The sequence below is a fragment of the Poecilia reticulata genome, chromosome 5 (assembly GCF_904066995.2).
Source record: "Poecilia reticulata chromosome 5, P_reticulata-male-v2, whole genome shotgun sequence".
In the NCBI taxonomy this organism is placed as follows: domain Eukaryota; kingdom Metazoa; phylum Chordata; class Actinopteri; order Cyprinodontiformes; family Poeciliidae; genus Poecilia; species Poecilia reticulata.
The window spans coordinates 17,405,893-17,433,882 of record NC_088834.1 but is presented as its reverse complement, the minus strand read 5'-3'; the positions used below and the strand labels follow the sequence as shown (position 1 = coordinate 17,433,882).

Below are 27,990 nucleotides of genomic sequence, written 5' to 3'. Positions count from 1 at the left end.
TAAATAAAAAGTCTATTTACCTTCTCCCAGCGTCTGCTTCAGTAAGTCATGCTTCGCCTGCAGTTTGATGATGAGGTTACTGCCATTCAGGTACTCCTTAAATTTCTAGGAGGGGGGAGACGGAAGTGAAATGAGTTAAAGGAGTCAAACGGAGTTAATCTATCATAAAAGTTAAACAGTTCAGGATCAAAGAAATGGCAGAAATGAAATTTATTGTAGCTCCAAGTCTATTTTCAGAGCATGTGGAAGAGCAGAGTGACGCTCACAGAGGGCCGACGCTCATTAGGAAGCAGACGGGTCGACACAGACTCACCGAAAAGTAGAAGGTTTCGGTCTCTTGCTGGTTTGACCTCCTCTTGGCTACGTTGAGCTTGCTCATGTATGACTCAGAGGCCACAGACTTGATGGACTCAGTGGAGCGGCTGTGCTGAAAGGCATCTGACACGTCAAAGTCCTCCACTGTCAGCATGTCCTGGAGCGTTTGCATGGTTGCATCCAAGGTCTTCCTCACCTGGATGTGTGGGAAGGAGTGAAGATAACAAAATGTTTTTGTTTTTTTTGATCAACGGTTCAAGTAACTGTTTTGAATTCTGGCTTGATGATAATAACAAATCAGCCTAGAGTGACCTGAATTAGGTAGATTAGAACATAATCAAGGCATAAATTGAGAGCATCCTGCAGGCCCATATTAGACTATGATGAACCACATTGCTTTTGACATGACGAAGAGGCTTTTTGATTAATAAATGTCGGTCCCATTAATGGCGCGGCTGTTCAATTTTCTCTGTTAATACAACACGAGAAGATGAGGCTCCAGAGTCATTAGCACCTCTGTTTACATCTGTCTGCTCTTTATAAAGGAAAACCTTGGCTTCTTGACAAAACAGCCAGTCTCAGGGACACATAGGGTTCGACTCCTGCAGAGTTGAGGGAATTGGGGAGTAATTGCAAAGAGAACAGATGGCGATGTAGATATTCTGCTTGGTGTTTTACCCTTCAGCGGCGTGACAGTCTAGGGGAAATGAGAAGCATTCAGACAAATCTCATAAATCCTTACTTCTTCGTTCTCGATCTTTAGTGTTGCTAACCGAGACTGCAGCTGGTGGTAGCGCATCAGGAGCTCAGTTTGCACCGGCTGCTGGGCGCTGACCTGGCACACCTGAGGAGAACAAGCGGGTTGGGTTCCGCAGAACAACCTGAGGTGTTCAGAACTACCTTATAAAAAGCCAGATCCAGGGAATGAAAGCATTTACATCCTCTCACCTCATCCCCCATGTGCGGCAGGTATTCAAAGCGCATCGGGGGACAGAACACCTGGTTATGCATATCCATGATCTTGTGCTTATCGCTGCGAGAGTCCAGGTTGTCCACCGCATTCTCAATGATATCCAGTCCCTCGTGGCGCGACGTCTCCAGGTTGTACTCTGCAGACAAGTACGTCCTGAAGGTGCGCGCCAAGCTGGCATGGTAGCCAAGATCACAGCACTTTGAAAGAAAAAATATAAAGGACAAATGGCAATAAAAATTATAATTAGGCATCTTCAAGAGGGACTGCAAAGAAATAGCTTCTTAGCAGAGTTTCAACAACGTGAGAAGTTAAAATTATGTGTCTTCAGTAGAGATGTGCCGATCAGGTTTTGTCCTGCCGATTCCGATTCCGATCACCCATGAGGGCCGATCACCGATGCCGATCACCGATACTGATCACATAATTTTAATTTTTTTAATCATAAGCACTACCGGTTACATTATATGGAAAAAGAAACCATGAATTCACCTTAATTTAGACAAAAACTTGTTTTTAATAACTTTTTCCAAGAAAAAAACAAAACAGGTATTGTGCAAATTGTACTGCTATCAGTAATACTATCTTTAACAGACTGATAACATATGAAGGTTCTGAAGAGGCTAAATAATACAAAAAGTCAAAATAAAACCTCTCAACATTGCCAAAGAAATTCAAGTATAAAACTTAACATTCAAAGGCAAATACAGGTTCCATTACAATAAACAATCCTGAGTTACTGAATGAAACTCTCCTGATAGCATGGCGGCTAGCTGATTATTGCTAGTTCTAATTGGCTGTTTCTGACTGAGCGGAGTAATTATGCAGAACATCGATTATTTTTTTAGAGATTATCTGTCTCATGTTAGGACAGCGAAAGTTTTAATACGTATGTAAAATGTATTTTTTTAGGTTAGATGCTGCAGCTTTAAACAGAGATTCGGTGTGAGAGTCACTACCAGGTGGAGCAGAAGCGGCGCTCCGTCTGTGAAATAGACAGAGCTACAGCGAGTGCAGAACCAGCGTCTTACATCGCAACTCGAAGACATAAATAGTTTTGCGGGTTATTTGTTTAGCTTTCTGACCGTCATGCTGAGTGTTTGTAGCTGTGCGCTGCTTTACCTGCTATCTGATCCTCCATATGTCTTTTTTACTGCAGTGAGCCTCGATGTAGCCAAACTCCGTCAAGTATAGCATTGTTTTTATGTCGTATTAGCTTCGTTGTGTTGATGCATTTTGACGTGCTTCAATTTTCCGCCGCAACAGGCAAACTGTGTGATCGGCAACAAGAGACCGTGATTGGCGATCACCGATCATACACTTTTTCACGGAAATCGGCCGATTATGATCAGTGGCCGATCGATCGGCACACCTCTAGTCTTCAGCTTGTTTAGGTGTTTAGGCAAGAACAAATTGGTCCCTATAATGATATATGAAGAGTTACATTCTCAAAAGCAGTAAGATTTTCTGTTATAAGGATTCCTAAGGTTTATTGTAATGAACTGTGTTATTCCATTATGAACAGAATAAAACGAAGTGATAAAGTTGTGTATAGCAGATACTTAAACATTTCTATTCTGTTTAGACAAAAATGAATTAGAACCATGTACTTTTTTCTAAAACTGCAATATTTTAATCACACAATGATAATCTCATAATGCAAAAATACATTAAAGGCTTCCTCACTATGATAGCATAGAAAGCCCTTGTGCAGTGCTGTACCTTACTCAGAGCACCTCAGAGTGTATGTTTGAGCCCCTTTAATTGACTAAATGCCTAATCATGCCCTGCTACATGGTAATGCTTAAAAATAGAAGAATTACAGGAGCTGGCACTGCGCTACACGAGGGATAATTACAGAGTCTTATCACACAGAGCTGTATGAAGTAACCTAATTAGGCAGAGGATGCTACTGACGACGTTTAAAGGGAGCTAGGGGCAGCTGACAGCACTGTAAATCACCAAGTAAACACTCTTTAAAACTCTTTAGCGCTGAGGAAGTTGTCTCGCCCCCTTCTGCACAAGCATCATTTCGACTCTCTGTCAAGTCGACTCAGTAGACCCAAATCTAAGGGGAGTAAATTGGCCCCTTTTTATAAACAAGCAAACACACTGAGAATGTATGCATACAAATCCAGAAGCAGCTGGGAGCCAGAAGACGACCGAGGAAGCTTAAACACCGTGAAACATTTGAGCCGTATTTAGTTGTGTCTACTGTCTTCTACTCTTGAAGTCAAATGAATTTAGCGAGTTTTATATTTTGAACCTAAAATGTATGAGTTTGCGAAGGATACATTTATGGCAGTAAGTTGTGTTAACCTCCAAGAGTTGAATAAACTAGCGTTTCTAGGTTAGCAAATAAAAAAAGCTATTTTTGTATCCTGAGATTGGAGTGCATTACATTGATGTGACTCTTGTCTTTTATTAAGGCAAATGTTTATTTTAATCCAATTTTCAGTTTGGAAAAGGTTGAGGACAATGTCCTGTTCACACTGAAGGGGCCAAATTTATTTAAATAAAATTCATTATCAGATCAGAAATGTTGTTTGTGTATTTTGAAACAATAATTTTTAAACAAGAATTTAAATTAAGTAAAATAAGTAGTTATTTTAACTTGATAATGTGAGTAAAAAAATAACACAGAAATGTGTCATCTTTAACTAGGGGGAGGGCGTTTTTTTTCCTTTCATATTGTGAAATGATTATTTGGTTTAAATTGCAACACTAAATGAAAACTCACAATTCAAGATTAATGAGCTATCACAACTACAAACTTGTTTCTTGTTGTTAAATCAACTTCATGAACTTTAATTTCCGAGTTAAAGCAAAATCAAATTTCTTGTTGAGTGAAATTGCATTTTCAGTGCAGCAGGTCGACTTTCATTTTCAAGCTAAACCACCTTCAAATGTCTTACAGTGAATCCAAGCCCTGCTGATGTCTCTCGTTCTCATCACTGTTTTACATGCAAAGCAATTTAAGCTTGTTTGATTTACAACATGTTAGTTTTCAAGATATTCTGATACCCACATTTGCTACTCCATGCCTTGACACTACTAAGTAAACACCTGCAAAGCGATCGCAACTCATCAGCTGACTTTGAACAACCTATTTCCTGTAACACATTTTGCCTCCATGAGGTAAATAACCACCTCCAAGAGAACAATGTCTCGCTGTGACTGAGATATGACAAACAATGCATTTTTTTCTCACTTACTGTGGTGGAAAGATAAGTGAGGATTAGTTTAAATAGATGCACTTCACCAGGATTTGCAATGTCATGGACCATTTAGTGTCCAGGAACCAGATCCACAGCAGCAACCACACAATGAGGCAAAAGGGCAAACGCTCTCAAAATGTTCATCTATCATCTTTAGATTATTAAGTGACTGCAAATAGCTTCCTGCAAGTTTTTTTTAATAAGATGTGTTCGCTGAAACGTGACAATGCTCCTAAACTGATTGGACTGTAAGCTGACTTGAAATATGAGGAGCTCAACATTGTTTTAGATAGATTTCTTACTTTGAAGACTAATAATTTATTATTTTTTTTGTTCTGGTTGTCTTTGTCTGATTAAAAAGACATTGTTTGACAATGTGAAATAGTTTAGTGTGACAAAAAAAGTAAAAACTGAAACTTTCTCAGAACTGTATGCAAAAATTATGTGTGGGAAAAAAACTCCAGCATTTCTACCATGAATTTACTGCTAAACTGTCACATTACATCAAATCAAAGCCCCTATATCATAGTTTTAAATTTTCCTTATCAGTCGTTATCCCAGATTCTTTCAGCTCTATGTCTGCTTGTTTTTTCATTTCTGTGAAACCAATATTTTCTTTTACTCAAGGAAAGAGTTTTCCAAGAACCTTTTTCAGTTTTCATCTTCCATTTTCTTTTCCAGTCAGATCTCCAAAACATAATCGCGTTGAAACACAACAAAATTAGTTTAAACAAATTATCCATTGTAAAAAGTATAGCTTAACAGAAAAAAGTGGCAGAAAACATTTTCACTCACTTCCTTATGACTGTGGTGAAACAAATTAAGACTGTGGCAAAAGGCCACAAACTCTGTAATTGAAGGGGAAACTTTGATAAGTAATGTAATTAATGAATCAATTTTGCACCTCACTGCAAAAAAGGTGCACTGTGTGCAAAGACAAAGTAAGAATGTGTTCATTAAAAAGGAATGTTTCTCTTTTTCAATTCCCATTAATGTTCCTCTGGTCCCTCTGCGTCGAGCAACCGGAGCCAATCAGACGAACAGTTTCAAGCATACATTAGAAGCTGAGCGACCGTTTTAAACACTGGTGAAGAGTTTATAACAGCGCTGTTACCTTTCAGTTAAGACAAGACTGCATCAAATCTGCCTCTGAATCATTTGTATTTCACTGAATTTTACTCTGCCGAACTCCTAGAAGCAACTAATAAGCAACAACATGACAGAGACAGACAGAACAAATAACATTTTGTCAGCACAGACGAAGCCTCATTAATCTATCAGCGAGAAACACGCTTACACACCACTGTCGAAGTAGAACAAATGCATTGCGTCAGACTGTCAACAGTCACCGAAAGTTAGTGTCAAGGATTGTTACGCAGCAATTAATAATGAAGAAATGGCAGCATCTTCGTTTACCGAGGCCAGCAGAGCAGCTTGGAAAAAAAACAAACAGCAAACAGGCTGAGAGGGAATGAGACATGAGAGCAGATGGCGAGAAAAGTGACAGTGCTGCAGAGAAAAATCAACACCAGAGGTCCCGGCTGAGAGAGACAAACACATGCTCCGAGCGCATACTTACATCAATCATGTCGGAGACGTCGTGGATGTAATATTTTGCAACCACCGCATTGGTTGCTGCCAGGTTCAACAAATAGTCATTCCTGGCTTTTGTGCATTTCAGCTTATTCTCTGAGTACTTGGCTTGCCTCTGAGGAGGAGAGAAGAGAAACAAGAGGGGCAGGTGAAGGGAAAGTGCAGCTAAATTGAGCAATGGAGAAGTCTTCCTGTACACCAAGACAGTATTATGTTTGGAAAACTGAGCTGGATTTGCATTTTGTTAATGTTATTCCTCTCTACAGGTTTCCCACTGAAGGGATTCCTGTGGTTGCACCGAACAGGTAAAGGAACCAGATTTACATCCTATTTATGCTTAGCAACTCAACACAGTTGTCAATTTTAAATATTACTGAACAGCTTTATAAATCCCTGCATGACAGAAGTATGTTGAGATTTTGAGATTTGCTTTCTAGAATTTCACTGAATGCTAACCTGAGATAGCAACGGGAAACTTTATCTCACAACAACAAACAATGCATCACTTTCCTTTTACTTAACTCTGTTCTACTTTGTGCTGCTCCATCACCTACAATCTTAATAAAACACCTTGATATTTGAAGATGTAATGTGGCTAAAAGTGGGGTGTTTTTTTTCATGGCACTCTAGCTGAATATTTATCAAGTATATTTGTTTACCAACAGATTGGATTTTCAGTGCTTTAATTGTTTGGCAGATTAAAGCTATGCACTTCTCAGGCAAATCAGAAAAACAAAAAAGCCTTGTCTTCTTTATTGGTTTTGTACATTTCCCGACTCACTCGAGTTTTCTATTTCCAATTTCAAAAAGCTATTGTGCGCACAGAAGGAAGGAAAAATGAGTAACTCTCTTCCTTCCTTTGCATTCAACCCACTTCCATGCAGAGTAATAAGAGATGGGCTTGCAGTCGAGAGACAAAAAAAAAAAAAAAAGAGATGAATCCTCATTGCGACTCTGTGTTATAAATAGTCTGGAGCTTCCAGAGCAGGTGGAGCCACTGAAGTTCGCAGGCTAAGGAGAAGTTTTGATTCCCTGCTCCTCAGAGATAATAGGAGTTTCTCTATTTGCATAAAGAAATTCAGGAGTTAGCTCAGAATATAAAACGCCTGGTCGCGTCTGAAGGACAGAAGGCTCAAGAGAACAAGAGCCCGGCAAGTCTGGCAGAGAAAGCGGAAATCTGCATAAGCTGGAGAGGGAGTTGGGTTATTGCTGGGTTCGGATCTGGCTGAAGACCTCAGACTGCTCCTACGACTGTCCGATGTTAAACTGCTTCCTCTCGCTGCAAGACTTTTTCTCTCCAAATTTTCCAGCTCAAACTGTAAACATTTAAAATTGATGAGACTTTCCTCAAGGGTTTCTCAAGCCCAAGTCTTGAGTGGAGAGTTTAAAAATGTATATAGCACGCATAAATCCAGTGCAAGAGATAATTACACAACACTCTCCTCTTCTTACACACGCTTACCTTTTCTTTCATCTTCTCAATCTTCCTGGCGGAGCTGCGCCGCGGCTGGCGGTCTTCGTGGCGCAGCAGGTTGACGTTCAGATCTCCGGACTTGCTGAACTGCTTTTCCTCCTGCTTTTCTGCATCTTTCAGCTTGCTCTCAGCGCTGATGCTCTCAGTGTGGTACATGTGGTACGTCTTCATCACCTGGAGGGAGACAAAAAATACATTGTTCCAGTTATACAAGTAGAGTGCATTTTTTTTTCTAAAGTGGGGTTGCTAGTAGTTGTTAACAGTCAGTCCAGATGATCGACCTCTTTCAAGTAAGAGACTGACTGTTGAAAATGACTCCACAATTCACCATTTTACAAAAAATAAAATAAAATAAATTTTAAAAATGTATGTAAATACTTAGTGGTTGTGCACCACTAAGTATCTTGAATTCAGCTTGCACTAATCTAAGTATTTTAATGACAACTAATCACCTTTTCAGTTTTGTTTTGTTTTGTCGTCCAAATTGAGTTAAAACTCGCAAAAAACTGAGATCTTCGGCAAAGAAAAACAACACAGAGAATGATAAATAAAATGCTTCTCTTACAAAGTTATGTTTTTTAGATGAATCAAGAAATGTAGAATTGAAAAGTTTCTCAGAAATATTTGTTAGCAGCCAGAGACGAAGGGTCGTCTTGTATTTTTCCCCCGCGGGTGGAATATGTTGGGACCATTGCACTCAAACTAACACAAGCTGACGTGGATTAATACATGCCACTCGAGCATTAAAACTGAAATTCCCAACACACCAATACGTGCCTGCCCTCATTTACACATCAGCCACACTTGTGCAATGAATTGCAACAGTGTTATTGTTGGTTTGAAGCCTCCTTATCTCAGCCTGCAGCATGAATAAGAAAAAAAATGAATCTGTAAAGGAAATATCATGTCTATTCCAGAGTTCATTGGTGTGAGAGTCTACTTTGATTTTTGCCTTTTCGTTGATGCCTGGTGGATCCGTTTGAGACGTCAATATCCCAGAAAACACAGATGACTCAACCGGAGGATTATTTAATTGGATGCAGGGTTGTTTACAGTTTTGTCCCACTTGTCAAATCTCCAATTTACCATCTCACCCCCGGCTCTTTTCTCACATTTTGTAAGTCCTGATGTTGTTTCACATGTTTTCTACAATTATTTTGTTACTTTGATCTCTTCTAACACAAAATATACCTCTTCCTCAAGACTAAAAAAATAAATCATCATTAGACTAGACAGAAGTGGCCTTAATATGTCTTAACCTGTCCCAGATGCTTCTGGAGAGACTCTCCTCTTCAATCTTTAAGCCTCATAAAGGAAAGTCCAGATGTGAGAGAGGCATCTTCAAATGGCTCAAGTGGACATAATTTACTATGAACACCTCAAGATGTTTGACAGTCAATATAAACAATCATCTAACAGCTGGATGCCTTTCATCTGGAAGCTGCAGATACGTTTTTTTTTGTTGGGTTACACAACTGTAATCTACCACTACTTCCTCTTTCATGTCAGTTGTGTATAAAAATGCAGCTTACGGTTGATGACACGTCAGCACAGAAGTTTTTACACATCTGATCAGTCAGGATACATGATGTGATCTCAGTAAAAGCCAGACTGCCACAAATTTTTTGGTAAGTCCAAAAGGTTTTCCAGTTAGGCTTTGGCAAACATATGCACTGCTAAAGGACTTTATGTAGTTGTGCAACAATGACCCAAAAGTTATGTTACTTAAGCCAATGCTATGCTAAGTCATAATGATTCAGGTGTAATAACCAAACAATTGAAACTGAAGAAATTATGTAAAACAATTTTTTGCAGAATACAATTTATTAAGAGCATTTTCCTTGGTGAAGAATAAATTAGGACACCCTCATATTATCTTTCAGAGAAAATGGTGAATATTACATACAGGTTTATCAGAGCAGCCACATATTTTTCTAACACTTTACACAACATTTTGAGCAATATACATTGCTGTTGTGATTTTGATTAACTTTTTCGAAAATTTGTTAAACCTCCAGTTGTCTCTGACTCTCTTATCTACAACACCTGCAGCGAGTAAGACTGAGTAATTTGCAGAAATGCTTTTGCTTTAGCTGTCTCTACAAAAAGTGTGTGTGTGCTTGAGTCCTGTGACAACAGCCAAGGGCTACCTAGTTTCTAAGCTGTGATTTAAAATAAAAGATGGTGAAATAAAAGGCTGGAGATTTTCTTAATGTGCAAAGTTTTTTTCTTAAACTAAAGCAAAAACCAAAGCAGATCTTCCAAAATATGCATCGACCAGATTGGTTAAAGTCACTAAAGGTAAGGATATAATAATAATAACAACAACAACAACAACAACAACAAAAACTATTAAAACTCTCTCTATAGATGTAAAGGGCAATACAAAAGAGGACAAAATACTTAATTCAGAACCACTTCGATACATACACTATAGAAATTCACAGCCTGGTTAAAAATATGCTTTACTACAACATCTTATCTTCAAGTCATCTGCTGCAATTACATCACTATCCCTGCACAATGAGGTGTAAAAAGCTGCGGTAGAATGATGACCTATCCTGGGAATATGCAGCCGCTCACCTCATGGAGACCTAATGTTCATAACTTGGAAATAAATGACATACTGTTAATTAATGCACTGCAGTAAAAATATGCCTGCCTCCCTACACAGCTCATTTGTTGCTGCCTGTTTTTGCCTCTTGACAATCTCAGAAGTTTGAGATTGTCAAACTAATTTTAGTATCAGATAACCAGAGTTAAACAATTTTGAAACGAAAGTTTTATTTATTAATGGTTAGGGTTGGTATGGATGTCTGTATGTACAGCAGCTCAGGGTTTCCCTCAGTGTATTATAAGCCTGGCGGGCCACCCGGCTAAGCGATGTTTATTTAAGTTTTTAAAAAATTTTGCATTTTTTGAGACTCTATAGTTGGTGTTCAGATATTAATTTTCCAAACTCCCTGTAACACATAATTATCAAGTGATATTTTCAAATTTCCTGTCAATTTTAAACATTTTTTAACTGGAAAACGCAGCGCGCCGCTGGATGTCATTGCTCAGCCCAAACCACCAGGCTTATCTAGAGGAAACCTTGGCAGCTTTAACACTTCTTAAAATTGTCTTCAGTGTAATCATTATAAACGATGTGTCTGTTCAATAATGGTAAAAAATCTCTACAAAAGTTGGACCAGTTCATGGAAGCAGACCGTATAAAACAATCTGCCTAACAGGCCTACGAGTTTCACCAAATTCACAGAAAATAAATGAAGTTCAGTGTAGCTTTACTGGACTTAAACAGAAACAATGAATGAGGAACATCACAAACCAAAAGAGTAAAGCTACATCAAAACCAGACGCTGCTGCTGTTGACAAAAGAAGACCTGTATGTGAGACAGACGTGCAGATATGAGACACAAGGTGGCGGATCCGAGAGATAAGAGGAGCTGCGTCTTTATTGATCCCAGGAGGAAATGTTGTCGGCACGGCAGGATATTAATTCAGGTAGAAACCAGGAAAGCAATATTTCTCTGATCTCTGCTGATGACACCAGCAATAGGAAGTGCCGACTCATGACTTTCCTTCATTTTCTCAACTCTGAGCCAGTGCTAATATCAAGTTAAATGTTTCTTTTACTTTAGAGAAAAGTAAACAGCCACTGGGGTCGACACGTACATTACAGAAACACAATTCTCCAGGTTTTTTTTCCAGTTTCATGATGCAAAGCATCAAGAGATACATGGATACACGAATATTATAAAATATAATAACTGACTAAGAAGTTCTTTGGAATGTAATTTGTTCAGCTAATTGGACTTCAGAGAAGTAAAGTGTGCAGACAAAATGAAGAAAATTACCCAAAACTTGGAAATACTTAACAACTCTGACTGAGAGTTTGACAAAAATGAAAAGACAGAAGACCATAAGCACAATCTCTTTGCACCAAGTGTATCAAATGAAAAAAAAAAAAAAAACAGTTTTAAAAAGTATTTTGTGCCAAATGTACTGGCTTCTGCACAGAAACGATTCATTTCAACGACAGACAGTTTGTTGATGTAGAGTTTCTTTCTCCATCTGAGCTGCAAAGTTTTACGTAACTCCCACAAAGTGTGTGTCAATGAGGCTCCATTAGGATGCTTAATTATCTGCCAGATCTTAGCAGAGGCCAAGTAGATCATCATAAGAGGGGCCATCTGAGTTTTATTACACTTTCTGAAGGAGGAAAATGGAGAAAGTAAATTTGTAATTAAAAAAAAAATATATATATATATATATATATATATATATATATATATATATATATACTGAATGAGTAGTTTTTTTACAAGTTCTCTACAACTTGTCTGAGCGGCCAACGTATAGCGAGCAGAGCAGCCTCGTACAATTAAAGCGATTAAAATAAGCTTGTTGGGAGCACACGCATCTGATATTCAGACCCACAAATGACTCGATCGGGGAAAGTTGCCAATGCTACCCTTTGATATTTTCGACTCTTATCACACTGCTAAGATGAATAAGTCACATAAGTCAGCTCTGCCCCGTCTTCTGTTTCACCTCAGGGGGCAGAAGATTGCTGAATTTGCTTGGAGCTCGTCCAGTTTTAGGCACTAAGCCTCTCTCAGTAAAAACCCATCAGAGCAGAAAAAGTGCCCTGTGCTCTTATCCTTGTGCTACAGTTAACTTGGTGTGGATTCCCCTGCAGAAAACTCCACTGTTTACATGCTAATGTTCAACAACGCTAGATATGTAAAGCACTTCACATGATCTAACAAAACAATGTGATTTTGTTTGTGTGTTGTAAAATGATGATACAATACCACAGCATGTTAGGCACTAGAATAAATAGAGAAAAAAATATATAAATATATATATATCTGATCACTCCTGTTAATGTTGTTCATAAACTGTGGAGATCTGATATGAGACTATTTTTCTACGGTATTAAGACAATAAATTACCTATTGTATGAAAGATCCAGAAGTTAAATCTGTCAAGTAAATACACATCTATCCGTAAAGTTATTTCACAGGCCCTGTGATGTAACACAGTATTTACAGGATATAAAGGAGCAGCTTGCAGCTGATAGAAGTTAAACATGTTACAAGGAAGAAGGGCAAAATACAAAGATGCATCTTTAAATTGACTGGTAAACCATGCAAAAGCTCTCACAGGTCATTCTAACAACACTACAGTGATTCCCAGCCCTGTCCTGTATGTGTTAGATGTGTCTCTGTTCCAGCACACCTGATAGAAATGACTGCATGACCTTCTCTCCATGCCACCAGTGCTGCTGAAAGCTGCTAATCACCACAGCAAGGAGACAATTATAACATAGGGTGTCCAGAGTCAGACCTCAAGAACCTGCATGTTTTTCTTCTCTCCCTGAAAACAGCTGAATCAAAAGATGGCTCTGTGATTGGGAACCACTGAACTAGAAGAAGCACAAAAGGCGCTAGAGGTTTCTGAAACTATTATCTGCATGATCATATTGACTGTTCATCTAGGCTTTTATAGCTGACAGAAGTCACAAGATAACAGAAAGCTGAATTTATTGCAGCAATTTTCTTCTTTTGTGCATTTTGTCTGACATGGAACATGCTGGATTTGTAAACATATATTTGGAAAATTCCAGGTAAATTACTTGTGAACTCAGTGAATCGAGTAAATTCAAGTGTGATACCATGCGAGGATGCCACCAGTGCAATTAAATTTCCGACCGCATATCACACTCAAAGTGAAAGGTCATGGAAAACCACAGAGCAGGGTAGGCAGATGCTGAGGTATCAATGTGAAGAGATTGAGAAATTTATGAAAGTCAAAAGACACAAACCTCTAATCCTTTGTATGAGCTTGAATCTTTGTGTACAAAGAGATTCAAGGTGTGGGTTTCTATGGCCACACAGCTGAATCCAAACTTACAACATCAAGTGCAACGCAAAGCATTGAATGCAGTGGTGTAAAAGCAGGTCACAGTTGAACTCCATAGCAGAGGAGACAAGTTCTCTGCAGTGTTGAATCATGTCTTTCCATCTGGCAATCCAAGATGAGACTGAAATGTGCAGTTGCCAGGAGAAGGGAAACTTGTCTGACTGCATTGCAGCAAGTCTCGTAGCAAGTTTGGTGCAGAGTGGATTGTGGTGTGGATTCATCCCCTTAGATCCAGTGAGAGGAACTCGCAACACGTCAGCATAGCAAGACATTTAGGACAATTTTAGGCTCCCTAGCTCTTTGTGGAACAGTGTGGAGAGGGTCCTTTCCTGTTTGAACATGGCAGGACACTAGGGCACCACGTTGTGGTCCATAAATAAGCCTTTAGGGACTTATTTTTGTCCTGACATCGTCCCTTTTTGGGACGAGTTAGAGGGGAGACCACAAACTAGGCCTTCTTGTCCAACATCAGCGTCTGACCTCACAAAAACACTTCTGGGAGAAGGGTAAAAAATTCCATAAACACACAGAGTTCAAGCTGCTATAGCTTCAAATGGTGGGCTGATATATTAAACTCTATTTTGGTATGTGTGAAAGTAGGCAAGGAAATAAGCAAGAAAGGGTGTAACAGAGACAGCCTAACTAATTTATACCAGGGGATAAAACCAGTCAATATAGTAGTCTGAATATGAACCATGCAACAAAGTGACAGCATCTAAAAGAGCAAAGTTCAAAAACCAGAAAGTACAGAGTTAAATGAAAACCAACTTCAGTGGGTTTAAATGAGACTCAGATGACACATCCCTCTACTTTCCTGTAACAGTTTCTACTGATTAACTTCAAACAAAACCAGTTTGACAAACCTACAGTCTTTATCATAGTTGTAATGGTAGAAATACTGTATATACTGTATATATAAAGGTTGGTACTACTCCCTTGCTCTGCTGCTTTCACTCAGTTTGAACAAGTGACTGTCTCACTTTCAGAGGACGTGATTCAGGTTCCCCCCGTGATCCTGTCCCTCCACAATTTTTTAAAGATATTTTATCTAGCATAGGGCAACCTGTTCTTGCAATTATAAATAGCAGTCTGTCCTCAGGTGTGGTCCCTGCTAGTTTTAAACATGCAGTAGTGCAGCCACTGCTTAAAAAACCTGGCCTTAATCCTACTGTTCTGGCTAAATATCGGTCTATTTCGAAGCTGCCTTTTCTTTCTAAGGTTTTAGAAAAAATTGTGACTGCCAGCTGACAGTTTTTAGATGACAATGGCATTCTGGAGGTTTTTCAGTCAGGTTTTAAAACTCTTCATAGTACAGAATCTGCTTTAATAAGAGTTTTTAATGACATCCTTCTTGCATGTGATTCTGGTAACCATGTTGTTCTGATTTTACTTGACCTATCTGCTGCCTTTGTGTATCAAGACCACAACATTTTAATATTGCGATTACACCACGTTGTAGGTATTGGTGGCAAAGTTCTTAAATGGTTCCGGTCTTACCTGGAGGACAGAACATTTTCAGTGAATATTAGTGACTCTGAATCATCTGCTGCTTCAATGTCTTATGGTGTCCCGCAGGGCTCAATTCTGGGCCCTCTGCTTTTCTCTCTTTACTTACTGCCTCTGGGTTCTATCCTCAGGAAACATGGGATTTCATTTCATTGTTATGCTGACGACTGTCAAATGTATTTGCCCCTGAAGCAGAAGGATGTTTATTCTATCAAACATCTCCTGGCATGTCTAGGTGATATTAAAGCTTGGTTGGCCTTGAACTTTATAAATTTTAATGAAAAGAAAACAGAGGTGATGGTGTTTGGACCCAGTGGCTCCTGTGAGTCCTCCTCTGTTGACCTGGGATCTTTGGAGGTATATTTTAAACCTGTTATTACAGATCTTGGTTTTAAGGTGGACAGTGATTTTAAATTGGACAGCCAAATCAGAGCCGTGGTTAAGTCCAGCTTTTATCATTTAAGGCAATTGGCGTCAGTGAAATCTTTTCTTTCCAGGCAGCATTTTGAAACGGTGATCCACGCTTTTATTTCAACTCGACTGGATTACTGTAATGCACTTTATCTGGGAGTCAGTCAGTCGCTGCTCTCACGTCTGCAGCTGGTTCAGAATGCTGCTGCACGACTTTTAACAGGAACTTGAAAGAGGGAGCATGTGACCCCTGTCCTGGCCTCACTTCACTGGCTGCCTGTATATTTTAGGATTCATTTTAAAATTATTATGTTTGTTTTTAAATCACTGCATAATCTTCCCCCAGCTTACCTCTCTCAGCTTCTTCACCCCTACGTACCCTATCGGTCTCTCAGGTCAGCAGATCAGCTGCTCTTGGAGGTACCAAGAACCATAAGGAAGCTCAGAGGGGACAGGGCTTTCTCTGTCATGGGCCCAAAGTTATGGAACGACTTGCCTTTGCAGGTCAGAGAGGCCCCTTCACTGTCCACTTTTAAAGTTCGTCTTAAAACCCATCTATTTTATTTGGCTTTCAACTCCAGCGGGATCTAGTTTTAAATTGTGTTTGTTTGTTTTTAAACTGTAAGAGTTTGTATTTTTATTTTTTTATTGTTATGTTGTGTTTTAATGAACAGCACTTTGTATCAGCTATGGTTGTTTTAAAGTGCTTTATAAATAAAGTTGGTATGGTATGGTATATTTAAATGAAATCTGAGGGTTTTTTTAAAATATGACAATTGTGTCTTTGAGAAACAAGAGATGGCTTATTACACTGTTTAAGAACACAAAAATGCAGAAAATACTAAAATTTAGAAGCAGTTTCTGTTTCTATGAACAAGGGAGTTAGTGGTCACTTCTTTCAATTGCAGCAAGTTTCTGGCTAATCTTCATAAGATCAGGCATAAAAAAAAAAGACAGTGGTCTTAGAGAAGCTGTTACTGGTCCAACAGTAAAACAGAAAAATGATGAGATTTCCCAAACTTTACAAACTCCCAACACGCAATATTGCATCTTTAGTCAACATGTTGCATGAACTAGAAAAGCCTTAGTAAATACTATTAGCTGGAAGGGTTTTCCTAATTCCCCTGTCACGCTTCTGCATATCTGCCTTTCGATGCGCTGCTTCACTATTGCCTTTCAACACATCTGGTACTGCAGTTAGGTGATTTTAGGAAAACAAGGCATTGCAAATATTGCTTTACTACCATGTTCATTTTCTAAAATGTCCTCTCAGCTCATTGTGATTACCAAGATTTGTATGGACAGTGAGACCATCCAACAGGCCAAACATTTATAGACGACTGGAGTTTTATTGTGAAATATTACAGACTACATAACATTGCATCCAAGCAGCTCCTTGTTATTGGTATTGCAATGATATAAGCAACACATATGATGTCAATAACAGGAGATAGTATTTCACAAAATGCATCAACTTTCTTCACATTTAGACCCACATAAATGGGCTTTAGATAGACGACAAGACAGCAAATGGTGTGGCAGCACGCAACCGGACTTCTTCTCATCAACTCAGTTGTACAAATCCAATATTGAAGAGATTTTAGTGAAACAAAATGGAAGGAAAAACTTCCTCGCTATATCAAAGTTTAATAATCAATTTGTTTAAAAATTAATGACCTACAACAACTTCTGCAACTATAATCAAGACAAAAGAATCAGAATGGAAGAAGGTTTTCAACAAAGTTAGCATTCTTACAGCAAAGCATGTGTTTGCTTTTCAGCTAAAGGATTTTCTAAAAGGCAACAAGAACAATCGCATGATAGGCAGAGCCCTCAATAAGGCACAGAAATATAAAGTAAAGAAGTAAAAAGGAAAAAAATCAAATGGCAAATAGGACAAGACGTCAGAAAGATCAAGAGAGGACGAAAAACTTTGTCCTGGTACGGCGATGAGATGAGGTGTGAGAGATCAATCTGCGGGAGATGCAGTCTATTACTCACAGTGTAAAGTTCATTTGTCACCTTCACCAGCTCCTCGTGCATCTGGATCCCAATTTCTTTGCTCTGGAAAACAACAAGACAGGAAAAAGGTTTGTCAGTTGTAGCCTGATGGAACAAGCACAGTCGACTGTCTCAAAGGTATGACTTTGGTGAGGCAAACGGCATTCACTACAGCAGGTTTAATGTCCGTAGCTAGTTCAGAGAAGTCAACAATAATTCACCTGAGCAATGACTCAGCTCAGATTCTCCTTAAAAAAACGTGGCCTTGATCCGTCTCCCCAGGCAAGTCGACAACCATTCACATCTTGAAACGTGACCAGAACAAGTATCATCCTGACACTAGACATGTTAGGAAACATGTTAGGAAACACTTTAGTGGCCTAAAGGGGACACAGTGTTGGGTCATGTGATCATAGGCACTATTAGTGTGATTGTTCGTACTGCAATTTAAAAGCTTGACTCTCTTAACCCATGTTGAAAACCGAAGAATCAAGTGCAGAACTGATAATAGCAGCTTATGTGGCAGCTCAAATATGCACAGCATGTCTCAAAATCCAACGTTTGTGCTAACATATAACATGGGACTGAACTGAGAAAAACATCCTCATCATGGAGCTCACATTGTGTTGCTAAGATCCCATCAAAGTTTGTTTTCCTCTGTTTCTTAGAGGAAAACAGAAATGGGATAAGATGAAAGCAAGATCAGAGACTATTGCAGACGAGGCTGGAATAGTCTGCAGTCAGTTTGCAGGGCGGTCTGACTGCAGACCCGACACTGAACTCAATGCAAGAAGGAAGAAGAGGAAGAAGAAGAAGAAGAGGTGGAGGAGGAGGAGGAGGAGGAGGAGGAGGAGGAGGAGGAGGAGGAGGAGGAGGAGGAGGAGGAGGAGGAGGAGGAGGAGGAGGAGGAGGAGGAGGAGGAGGAGGAGGAGGAGGAGGAGGAGGAGGAGGAGGAGGAGGAGGAGGAGGAGGAGAGCTTTACTAACCAGCCAAACGTCTAAATCCCCTTTAAAAACACCCAAACACAAACCCTTAAAAATAACAATCGTCATAACTTTTGACACACATCCATGTTGACACAATCAAACCACACAGCAAGTTTAGCGCTCTCCCGCTAGCTTGCTTAGTGGGAGATTTACCTGTTACATTGAAAATAGTAATGGTTTGTGCAGGAGCAACAGAAAGCCTTTATTTGACGTGTGAAAATGCACGAACAGCAGGACACATCAGTGTGACTGTCAGACCTGACGGAAGTATCACCTCTGCAAACATGTCAAGAAAATCAGCTTGTTCTGATGTGATGTAAATTAGCTCTCTTATTTGGCAATGGTTAATAGCCAACTTTTTTTTTTTTTACATTAAGTATATTTTAAAACATATACAGAGGAGACTACAGATAAAAACAACCAAGGGAAAGAACATGAATCATACTTGTCCATGTACCTTATTTATAAGCATTAATTTATAAATAATCAGAAGGCATTTGTATACAAATTACAAATTGCTGCCCACTTTTTCCCCCAACCTCTTCTCACCATCAAACCTCCATTGTTTGCACACTAAATCTTTCTTTAGATGAATTTTAATTGTATTATATGACTCATTTCCACCTCTGCAAACAAAATTTATACTGAGCAATAAAATACAAAATTACTTTCTTATGTTATGTTAAGAAATCTTTCAAATTCCATTAGAAATTTTAAAGCACAACCGCAAAACCGTTTTCAACAGTCAAAACCATGACTAAATGAGCAATGCTTTGAGCAATGCCTTTTATTTTTTACACAAGGGAAACAGGAATCTGTTGTAAAGACAGATGAGTAATACCTGCACAAACCACAACCAGAGAGAGAAATTCAAAAGAAGGTGAAAGTTGTTCACACCTGGCTTGGAAACAACTAAAGCTGCTAGGTCTGAAATGAGCAGATCCTAATTTTAAAGTGCACATGAAATTTGTATCAAAAAAATTATTACTTGCAGAACTGAGCAATGTATCTGGAGTACAAGCATTAAGCTGTGTTCAAGTAAGCTTTTCTGAACTCGATAAACATGATACATCCTCTGAGGGCACTGGCAGCTGGTGAGCAGCATCTGTATGCATCAATGGCTCTGAGCAGAGACAGACTGCAGCATGCACTGCAGAGGTTTATGAGCAGGGAGGGTTCACGCAGCAAGCCAACAACCATGATGCAACACACACTTAGAGCCGTGACAGGTGGGATGTAATTGCCTGCAAATGCTTTTTTTTTTTAGAGGCGTAATCTGACGTGTGTAGCTGCACAGAAGCTTCACATTATATTCTCTTTTATATTTTTGTAAGTGAGACAAAAGAAGCAAACAGGTGGGACATAAAGCCTTCACAACTGTGATCAAAGGTACAGTTAGCCAATAAAATTAGAAAATTAAAAACACCTCTGTGAATTCCCTGTAAGATTTAATCTCATTCAAACTGGGGATTTGGAGAATTACAAACTGAACTAGTGACAGTGAAACAAGACAACTGATTAAAAATTTGATACATGGTTACAACAATTCATTAACCAACTGGATGCAATCATCTACAAAAGGTCTGAAAATCGTTTTTCCTTTCTTTCTTTCTTTTTAATGACTACAAGCTAGTTTATGATTGTGTTTCAAAGCGGCAATTATTAATGTTTATGTACAACAAAATGTTTTCAGAGTGGTTTATCTTCATGGACAGAATCAGAAAATGACAAGCAGAAAAACAGTAAAATCAAAAACTTTCAGATATAAGAAAAAAACATTTCCTAAACCAAATATAGTCAATTATTTGTTTTTTTAAACATTTATTTTAATTGTTTAAAAAAATATTTAAACAATCTTTTATTGTTTAATTATACATTGTGAAAAAAACTGTTTTTTTTCACAGAGAAAAAAATAGTTTTTCTCTGTGATTTTTGTACAGTAAAGCTGTGAGATATTGCTGATTTAAAAATGCAGATTTTGTTTACTTGGCAAAAACTACTGTTCACCTTAAACACATCACAAAAATGTTTTTCATAACCAAAAAAACTATTCTTTTAGTTTGAATAAAACCAGAATATAATTCTTTGGCCTAAACTCAAAGCTAAACTGACAGGCACTGCTAATCACCTGGCTAACACCGTCCCTACAGTGAAGCGTAGGGGTGGCAGCTTCATACTGTGGGGTTGATTTTCTGCATCAGGAACGTCATGACTAGTCTCCATAAAAAAATAAATAAAAATAAAAATTATTGCACATTTCTCTAAAGAGCTGTTTTGCTGGATATTTCCAGAATATTATAAGTAGATTTTTAAAAAGAAAATCCCAAGTCTATTTCACAATAAGCCTGTAGTTAAACAAAAAAAGAAAGAAAAAAGAAAGACAAAGGACTGCTGTGTGAACAGTTCCCAGGGTCATTAACTTTAGTACCCACACTGTAGTTTGGGACCAAAATGGTTAATGGCAATGAAAACTAAATGTTTGTTTAAAGTTATTTATTTTTGTGTAATATATCTGCCAGCTATAGCTGCAGCCGAGCCACCCATTCATCCTCTCACATGTGGAAACAGATGTCTAAACCTGGTTTGGTTTTTCTTCCTTTTCAGGTCTGGAAAGGTGTCGACACACATAACTGAGTTTTAACCTACAGGAAAACCCGCAAGGTGAAAACACAGTTCTGGTGTTTGGATAAGACCCAAGTTATTCCTGCTATGTGCTGACGGTCAGCCAGATGTTGCTCACACTCATAGGGGATGTAGAGTTTAGGATGATAAGGAAGAACACTTTTTTTTATCCCTAAACGGCTTTTAAGGCTCTATATAGACCATGAAAACATCTGGTAGGTTACAAACACTGGACATATTCACTGTCAGCCCCCAAAACCAAACATACATCAACAAAACCAGACAAAAACACCTCTATAGGTTTTAGAGTAAACAATTTAAATGTCGGCAAATGGGTTTAAGAGTCAAAAAACTCACTCAACTACACATGAACCAGCATCTGTGTGTGTAGAATATTAAAATAATACGCACATGAACAGCATGACATTGAGGACAACAGTTTATAAAAACAAATGCTCAAAGCTGTGGTTTATGTCTTCTTTTGTAGTCAAACATGCTTTGTGCGCTTGCAGCACACTAAGATCAATGGGGTGACGGTTTCACTGACCTTCTTGAACAGGCGGATGACATCCTCGCTGATCTGAGCCAAGCGCACGATGACGTTGTTGGTGTAGATGTCGCTCAGGGTGGCATGGTCTCGGCTCTCGCGCCTCGTCTGGTTCAGCAACAGATACCAGCAGTTTACGGAGGACAGCAAGTGTTGGTCTTTCCTAGAACGATAACAACAACAATACACGGGTGTCAACGTATCCATATGAATGAAACCCGGAGCGACTAAGTGTTCCTTAGTGGGGATTGTTACATCAAGATAAATAACCTCAACTTTAAGGAGGCTTTCTTTGCTTCTCCCCGAATGAGAATGTTTTCCCTTTTCACCAAACTGCATCATAGTTAGTAAAGGATACATTTTTTAATGCTGGTGACCGTAATAATCCAGAGAGTCAAGAGCGTTATTGCTGCATAATCAGTTTATACTTTGCCTTGGGTGGTTTCAAGTAGAGGGAGCAAGGTGCATTTATATCTATCCACACAGACGCAAACACGTGACCAATTCTGACCTGTCTCATCCACATCAGGGTCTTAATCAATCAAACAACCCTGGGGGAGGGGCATAGACAAAACAGAGCAGGGGGGGAAATGAGAGTGAAGGAGGAAGAGAACCAGGACAGGGTGGGGAATTGGGTTTCTCTGTGAAGAGAAACGGATAAGCACCACCAACATCAAAGGCATCCTCTGCAGAGAGCTTTCATGATGCTGATCACATTGAATGAAGCTGATAAGTGGCAAATATTGTGGGTGCATTTTCATACCTAAGTGAACAAATATACAAAAACCATATCATCCTAAGGAAACACAGATCAGGGGGTTTTTTTCAGCGATTTTACATTTTCATTAAGTGGTTTTGAACTCTTAGACAGCCGAATCGTTTAAAAACAGATGCTGCTGTTGTGCCCTCATGTGATACCACACATATGGATAATAGCAATGCATGATGGGTAGAATCCTAGGTCTATTTTTGCCATATCGTTGAAAGCCACATGCATGTATTTATACTTAATTTTCACAATTAATTGAACCTACAATTGTTTTGAATGTCTGTTTTATAATATATTTACAATCAATGACCAAAAAGAAAAAAAACAACTCATTTTCACTTTTCTGCAAAATTCACCAACTGCACAGTTCTTGTTAAGTAGTAGAAGACAGCTGGTATTTCAAAAGACCAGAAGAAATCTTGTGTTTTTTGAACAATAACAATATTTATTGTTAATCTGTTGCTAAGAGACGAGCGCATTTTCTGGTAACTAAGTACCAGGAAGTAAACATCTGATTTTAACTTTTGCAAAATTTACCAGCTGTAAATTTCTTGTGTATAAGCAGGTAAGCATTATTTCAAAAGAGCTTATGTTTTATAAACAAAAATATTGCCTGTTTTAATTTGGTGTTAAGAGATGAGTATTTTTGTCTGGTAATGAACTGCCACGAAGTATAAATCAGATTTTTACTTTTGTGTTGAATATCTGTTTTATAATTACCAACAATGACGAAAAAAAAAAAAAAAACTTTTAACTTTTCTGCAAAATTAGTGGAAGATCAGAAGAAATGTTATGTTTTTTGAAAAATAATATTTGTTGTTAATCTGTTGCTAAGAGACGAGCGTGTTTTCTGGTAACGAAGTGCCACGAAGTAAATATCTGATTTTTAGTTGCAAAACTTACCAGCTGTAAATTGCTCGTGTCTCAGCAGGTAAGCAGCATTTGAAAAGAGCTTATGTTTTATAAACAATAATAATCCTTACTAATTTAGTATTAAGAGATTAGCGTTTTTTTCTAGTAATGAACTGCCACGAAGTATAAATCAGATTTTTACTTTTGTGTTGAATATCTGTTTTATAATAAATTTACAACCAATGACAAAAAAATAAATAAACCACTTTTCTGCAAAATTCACCAACTGCACAGTTCTTGTTAAGTAGTAGAAGACAGCTGGTATTTCAAAAGACCAGAAGAAATCTTGTGTTTTTTGAACAATAACAATATTTGTTGTCAATATGTTGCTAAGAGATGCTGAACCAGAAAAAATCAGAAAAAATCAGTAAACATCTGACGTTTACTTTTTTAAAGTAAAAATCAGAAGGCAATGCTTTAATATTAACACAAACGGCAGTGAACTTCTCCCCACTAACAGCAGCCTTTTCCATAAAATAAGCTTTGTAGCTATTTTTTTATTCATTACCCATGAAAAGCACACTGAATGGAGGAAGTCAATGTAAGACAACATGCTAGCGATATTTAGGCTACCATTAGCATTTTGGCAAATTTTATCTAATGTGCTAATTTTAACATACTGAATGAAGTAAATCCATGTTACTCAACATGCTTGAGACGCTCCTCATGCTATTGAGTACACTGTAGCTTACTTTAGCATTGATGCTAATTTTTAGCATCAGAAAGCTGGGTTCCGACTGACGGGCACACTTTGGCAGGCCCCATTTAAACTTCTTCAGAAATTTTCTAGTTTGTTGTTGCTCCTCCTGCTTCAATCTCTTAAAAACAGAAGAAGATGTGTGTATCAATTAAAGTACCATCATGAGCTAATTAGCTGTTCAATACAAGTTTTCCATTACACTTAGTGCAGGTTGTCTCTAAAAGACATGCATTGATTCAGCCTTTAGGATACTGCTCTTTTATCAAATATCTACAGTAAAGTTATGTAAATAATAAATAACGGTATTTATCTAGCATTTATAAACCAATTATCCAATATTTCAAAGACACTATGTGTGTCTTTAGTGATGTGCAATTAATACTTAGTAAAAACAAACAAACAAAGAAAAAGACAAGTGAGTATAAAAACAGAAACATATTCAACGTGGTGGCTGAATGAGAATAAAGTTGAGGAATGAGAAAGCCTGAAATGTGAAGAGTGCAAATGCTACATATGGAGGACAAAAGCTGTGAAGACTTGAAAGAAACAGAGGACACAAAATCTGTTGTTCCCTCCCTGCTGCCCTCATTTCACAGAAATGAGGAGCAGAGGGCCGTTAATTAGGCCGGAGTGCTTCACCAGCAGCGTCTCTGGGAGCCGAGTCTGTTAACACTGTACTAATTGTAGCTCTTTGGCTTGTTTTATGGCACTGACACAGACCAGTTCCTATGTCTTCAGGGGACGGTCAATCACAAAAGACAACCTGCACCACAAATTCTTTTCTTTATACTTCCCTCCATCTTCCTACAAAGGACCTGCTGATTGCCTGATGCCCTCTGATAACCAAGATATATCACTAACAAGTAGAAAAGGCCAAACGCTAAGCTGAAAGGTTTCCATTAAAGTTTGGGGTGAAAAAGGAAGTTACACACAGTCGTTTTGCTTCCACTGCATTGTTCTCACCCAATGGTAATTGACCACAGTGTCTTGCAAAACTATTTATATCCCTTGAACTTTTTCCCATTTCGTCCTGTAACTAGTAACTTGGGGAGTTTTCACACCTCATAGTCTGGGAAACTCAGTTCAATTGGGGATCAAAATTACAACATCTGTTACATTTTCAGATGCTGCTGTTCACTTTCCCACTGCACCGTGTCAAACGAGCCAAAGCCTTTGAAAAACCTGTTTACCTCCTCGTCTGTGAAGGCGCTGCACGAAGACCCACTGGAGAAAACATGAAAACCACAAAAAAAAACAAAAAACACAAGGAACGCAACTTCCTTCTTCTCCAAATCTAAATCAAAATGAAGTGGCATCAGATTTTAGTGGTTGTAGGATTTCTCTACTGTCTTTGGTAAAAGACCACAATCTATTTCTTCTCTTGGTGCTAGACACGTGTTTTGGTTGTATTTGTCCAGAATCCCTGCACTGTAGTCATTTCCTGCTTTTGGAGCGCTCTCCGGTCCAGCTGGCATTCACACGAGCATTCGAACTGCGCCAGAGTTCACTTCAACCCAACAGAGACCTAGGTTTTTAGGCGGACCAAAGTTCACTGTTTTGGTGCTCACACCTCCCCAAACAAACAGGCTTTCTAGGCAAACAAACTAGAGATCGACTAAACGGACTGAACAGGGCTGGGGTTTTATCTGATACAGCTGAGCTGTGAAGGGTTCACAGATTTAGCAGAGAATATTAGAAATGTTTGCTGTGTTCCTCAGTCCAGGGGAAAACAAGTGTATAAGTATAAAGCTGAGTTACGTTTTTAAAATAATATGCCAAGCTTTAAACATCTGGCACAAAACTGTTCAGTTTTAAAACGGCACAAATCGCCAAGCCACTAAACTCTATGTGACAAAGCAATAATACTTTGATCAACATAGAACAATTCATAAATGCTTAAATGTTCTCGATGAGCATTAAACTCTAAAGTTGAAACACGTTCCAATAATCCCTTCACACAATGATAAACAAAACTGAAGTTTCCCTCGTACTGCACGCAACCAACATCAGTGAGAGTCATAAAACAGGGTCATTGCTTTACTTATAACTGTACTGAATTCCACCATCCAGTCCCTCAGAGCCTGTGATGCGTCTGAGCCAGGATTTCCAGAAGGAAGTCTGTATTTATCAACTCAGGACTCCGTTCTGTGCAGCCTTTAATCTCTTCCACACTGCCTCGCTTCCACTTCTCCATAAAACAGTCAAAGAAAAAGGGAAAAAAAGAGACAAATAGCTTCAAAAGACAAGGAGGAGGCACATGTTCGAGCTTTGGGAATAAAGTTCACTTTGGCTCCATTTTACGCGTTCTTTGTTATTCTACATTGACACACCAGTCACCATTTCAGTCTTTTCTATTAAGAGTTCCATGATTTGACATCGCACAGCTGTACAGAGGCGCAGGCCAAAGCAGGGCACCATCGGTGAAGACGAGATGGGGATTTGAAAAGATACGAAAAAACATAAAACAAGCTCTGCAAACCAGCTGATCCATTCATCGTCTGTGAGCTGACATCTGCCAGCTGGGCTCGTCAACTTGACGGGAGCCGATCGAGCACCTGCTCCTCTGTTCAAACAAACAAAGCCTGGTGAGATATAGCTCAACCTCTTACCCTCTGCCCTGCAGGCCACCAGAAAGGAGACGTACTTCAAGAACATAGTTGCACTCAGTGGGTATAAAGCTGTACAAGCCGCTCAGTGTCGGTGTTTGAAGCACCACCCAACAGCAGCAAACGTCATTCTACAATGTTACATCGTAACTAAAGGGGATAACAGCTCCAAGAACCTCTTCAAACCATTTCCTGATAAATATGACGTACAGAGAAACATCAATTCAGTGGGAAAAGGACCACATACCAGAAAAGAAACAACCAAAAAGCCAAAAATTCAATATAAGTTTCTATCCACTTATCATTATGGACATAAAAGCCACATTAAACTGGTGCTTTTAATTATGCTACTGAAGACTTAATTTTCTGGGTAATAATTTGGATGTTTAATATTTTTATAAAACAAGCACTGGGTGAACAATTTGTATTTATTGAGCAGTCTCGCTGTCACATGCATGCATATATGCTAAAATATATAGCTTCACCCCTAAAGCTATTCAACTGAATGTCCCTTAGCAAATGCATTTGTAGCCATTAGCAACCTTCTGGAATAGGTGGATCGATGCACACTATCATCAGAAGAACAGGCAGAGTTAGGACAAAGCTTTCAATCATAGTTTGCAAAGTTTCAACAAGGTTAGCTTAATTGTTTCCTGCTTTTTCTGCTCCAAAATGTGTAAATGTTTAGGATCATTGTCAATTAGAAAACCTAATTGTGCCCAAATTTCCCTTTCCGGGGAGGGAGGGCGTTAGAAAGGTGGTTCGCCCAGGCCCTTCTCCTAAAACTTCCTCTTCATGCTTGATTGAACTGTGTACATAGGAACTACATAGGAAAACTAAAAGACATCTGCAGAAAAGTTTAGGGTTACATGAGACAAGCATTGAGCTACTTGACCACAAGAAGTGCGTTCAAAAAAGTCCAAGAAGAGACTAAGACACAAGAACATTGTGCAAAGTGTTAAACATGGTGTTGGTAGGATTATGCTTAGTCTTTCCATCTACCAGTGGGTGAAATAATGAAGAAAGATGTCACTGCTTCCAAGTTCTTCAACTTCACCTCAGATCAACAGCTAAACAAAACATCTTTGACATATTTGGGTTTACTTTGGAGCCACCAGTTTAAATGAATTCTACTGGTTCTACCAAAAGAGTGGGCAAAATCCTTGCAGGACTAACTGTATGTATGTATATGAACCTTAAAGGTATATTTATGACTCTTTGCAAATTAAGGAAAACCCACAACATAATCAGACTTGTGCACCGAGTTTTTTATTTTTGAAGGTATGTCACGTGCTGCATTTTCACAATTCTGCCTCGTTTTCGCACTGAAAACTGTGGATTCAGCTACAGAAAACAAAAAGCGTTGCACAGGGCCGCACGTTCTCCTGAAGTATTAGGTTTCATTGTTGCAAGTGAGGTTAAGTGGGATAGA

General features: G+C 38.7%; 1 protein-coding gene across 2 annotated transcripts in view; it reads right to left on the bottom strand.

Annotated features, from left to right (window-relative positions):
- The window catches only part of srgap3 (SLIT-ROBO Rho GTPase activating protein 3), a 74,487-nt gene that overhangs the window by 16,610 nt on the left and 29,887 nt on the right, over window positions 1-27,990 (bottom strand). For both annotated transcript variants that reach the window (XM_008409847.3, XM_017304820.2), the window contains exons 3-10: window positions 21,572-21,734; window positions 17,417-17,479; window positions 7,559-7,744; window positions 6,083-6,211; window positions 1,264-1,485; window positions 1,058-1,159; window positions 314-511; window positions 21-105 (exon numbers count right to left, since the gene is read on the bottom strand). In XM_008409847.3, the coding sequence (XP_008408069.1) occupies window positions 21-105; window positions 314-511; window positions 1,058-1,159; window positions 1,264-1,485; window positions 6,083-6,211; window positions 7,559-7,744; window positions 17,417-17,479; window positions 21,572-21,734 (1,148 nt within the window). The remainder of the gene's footprint in view (window positions 1-20; window positions 106-313; window positions 512-1,057; window positions 1,160-1,263; window positions 1,486-6,082; window positions 6,212-7,558; window positions 7,745-17,416; window positions 17,480-21,571; window positions 21,735-27,990) is intronic.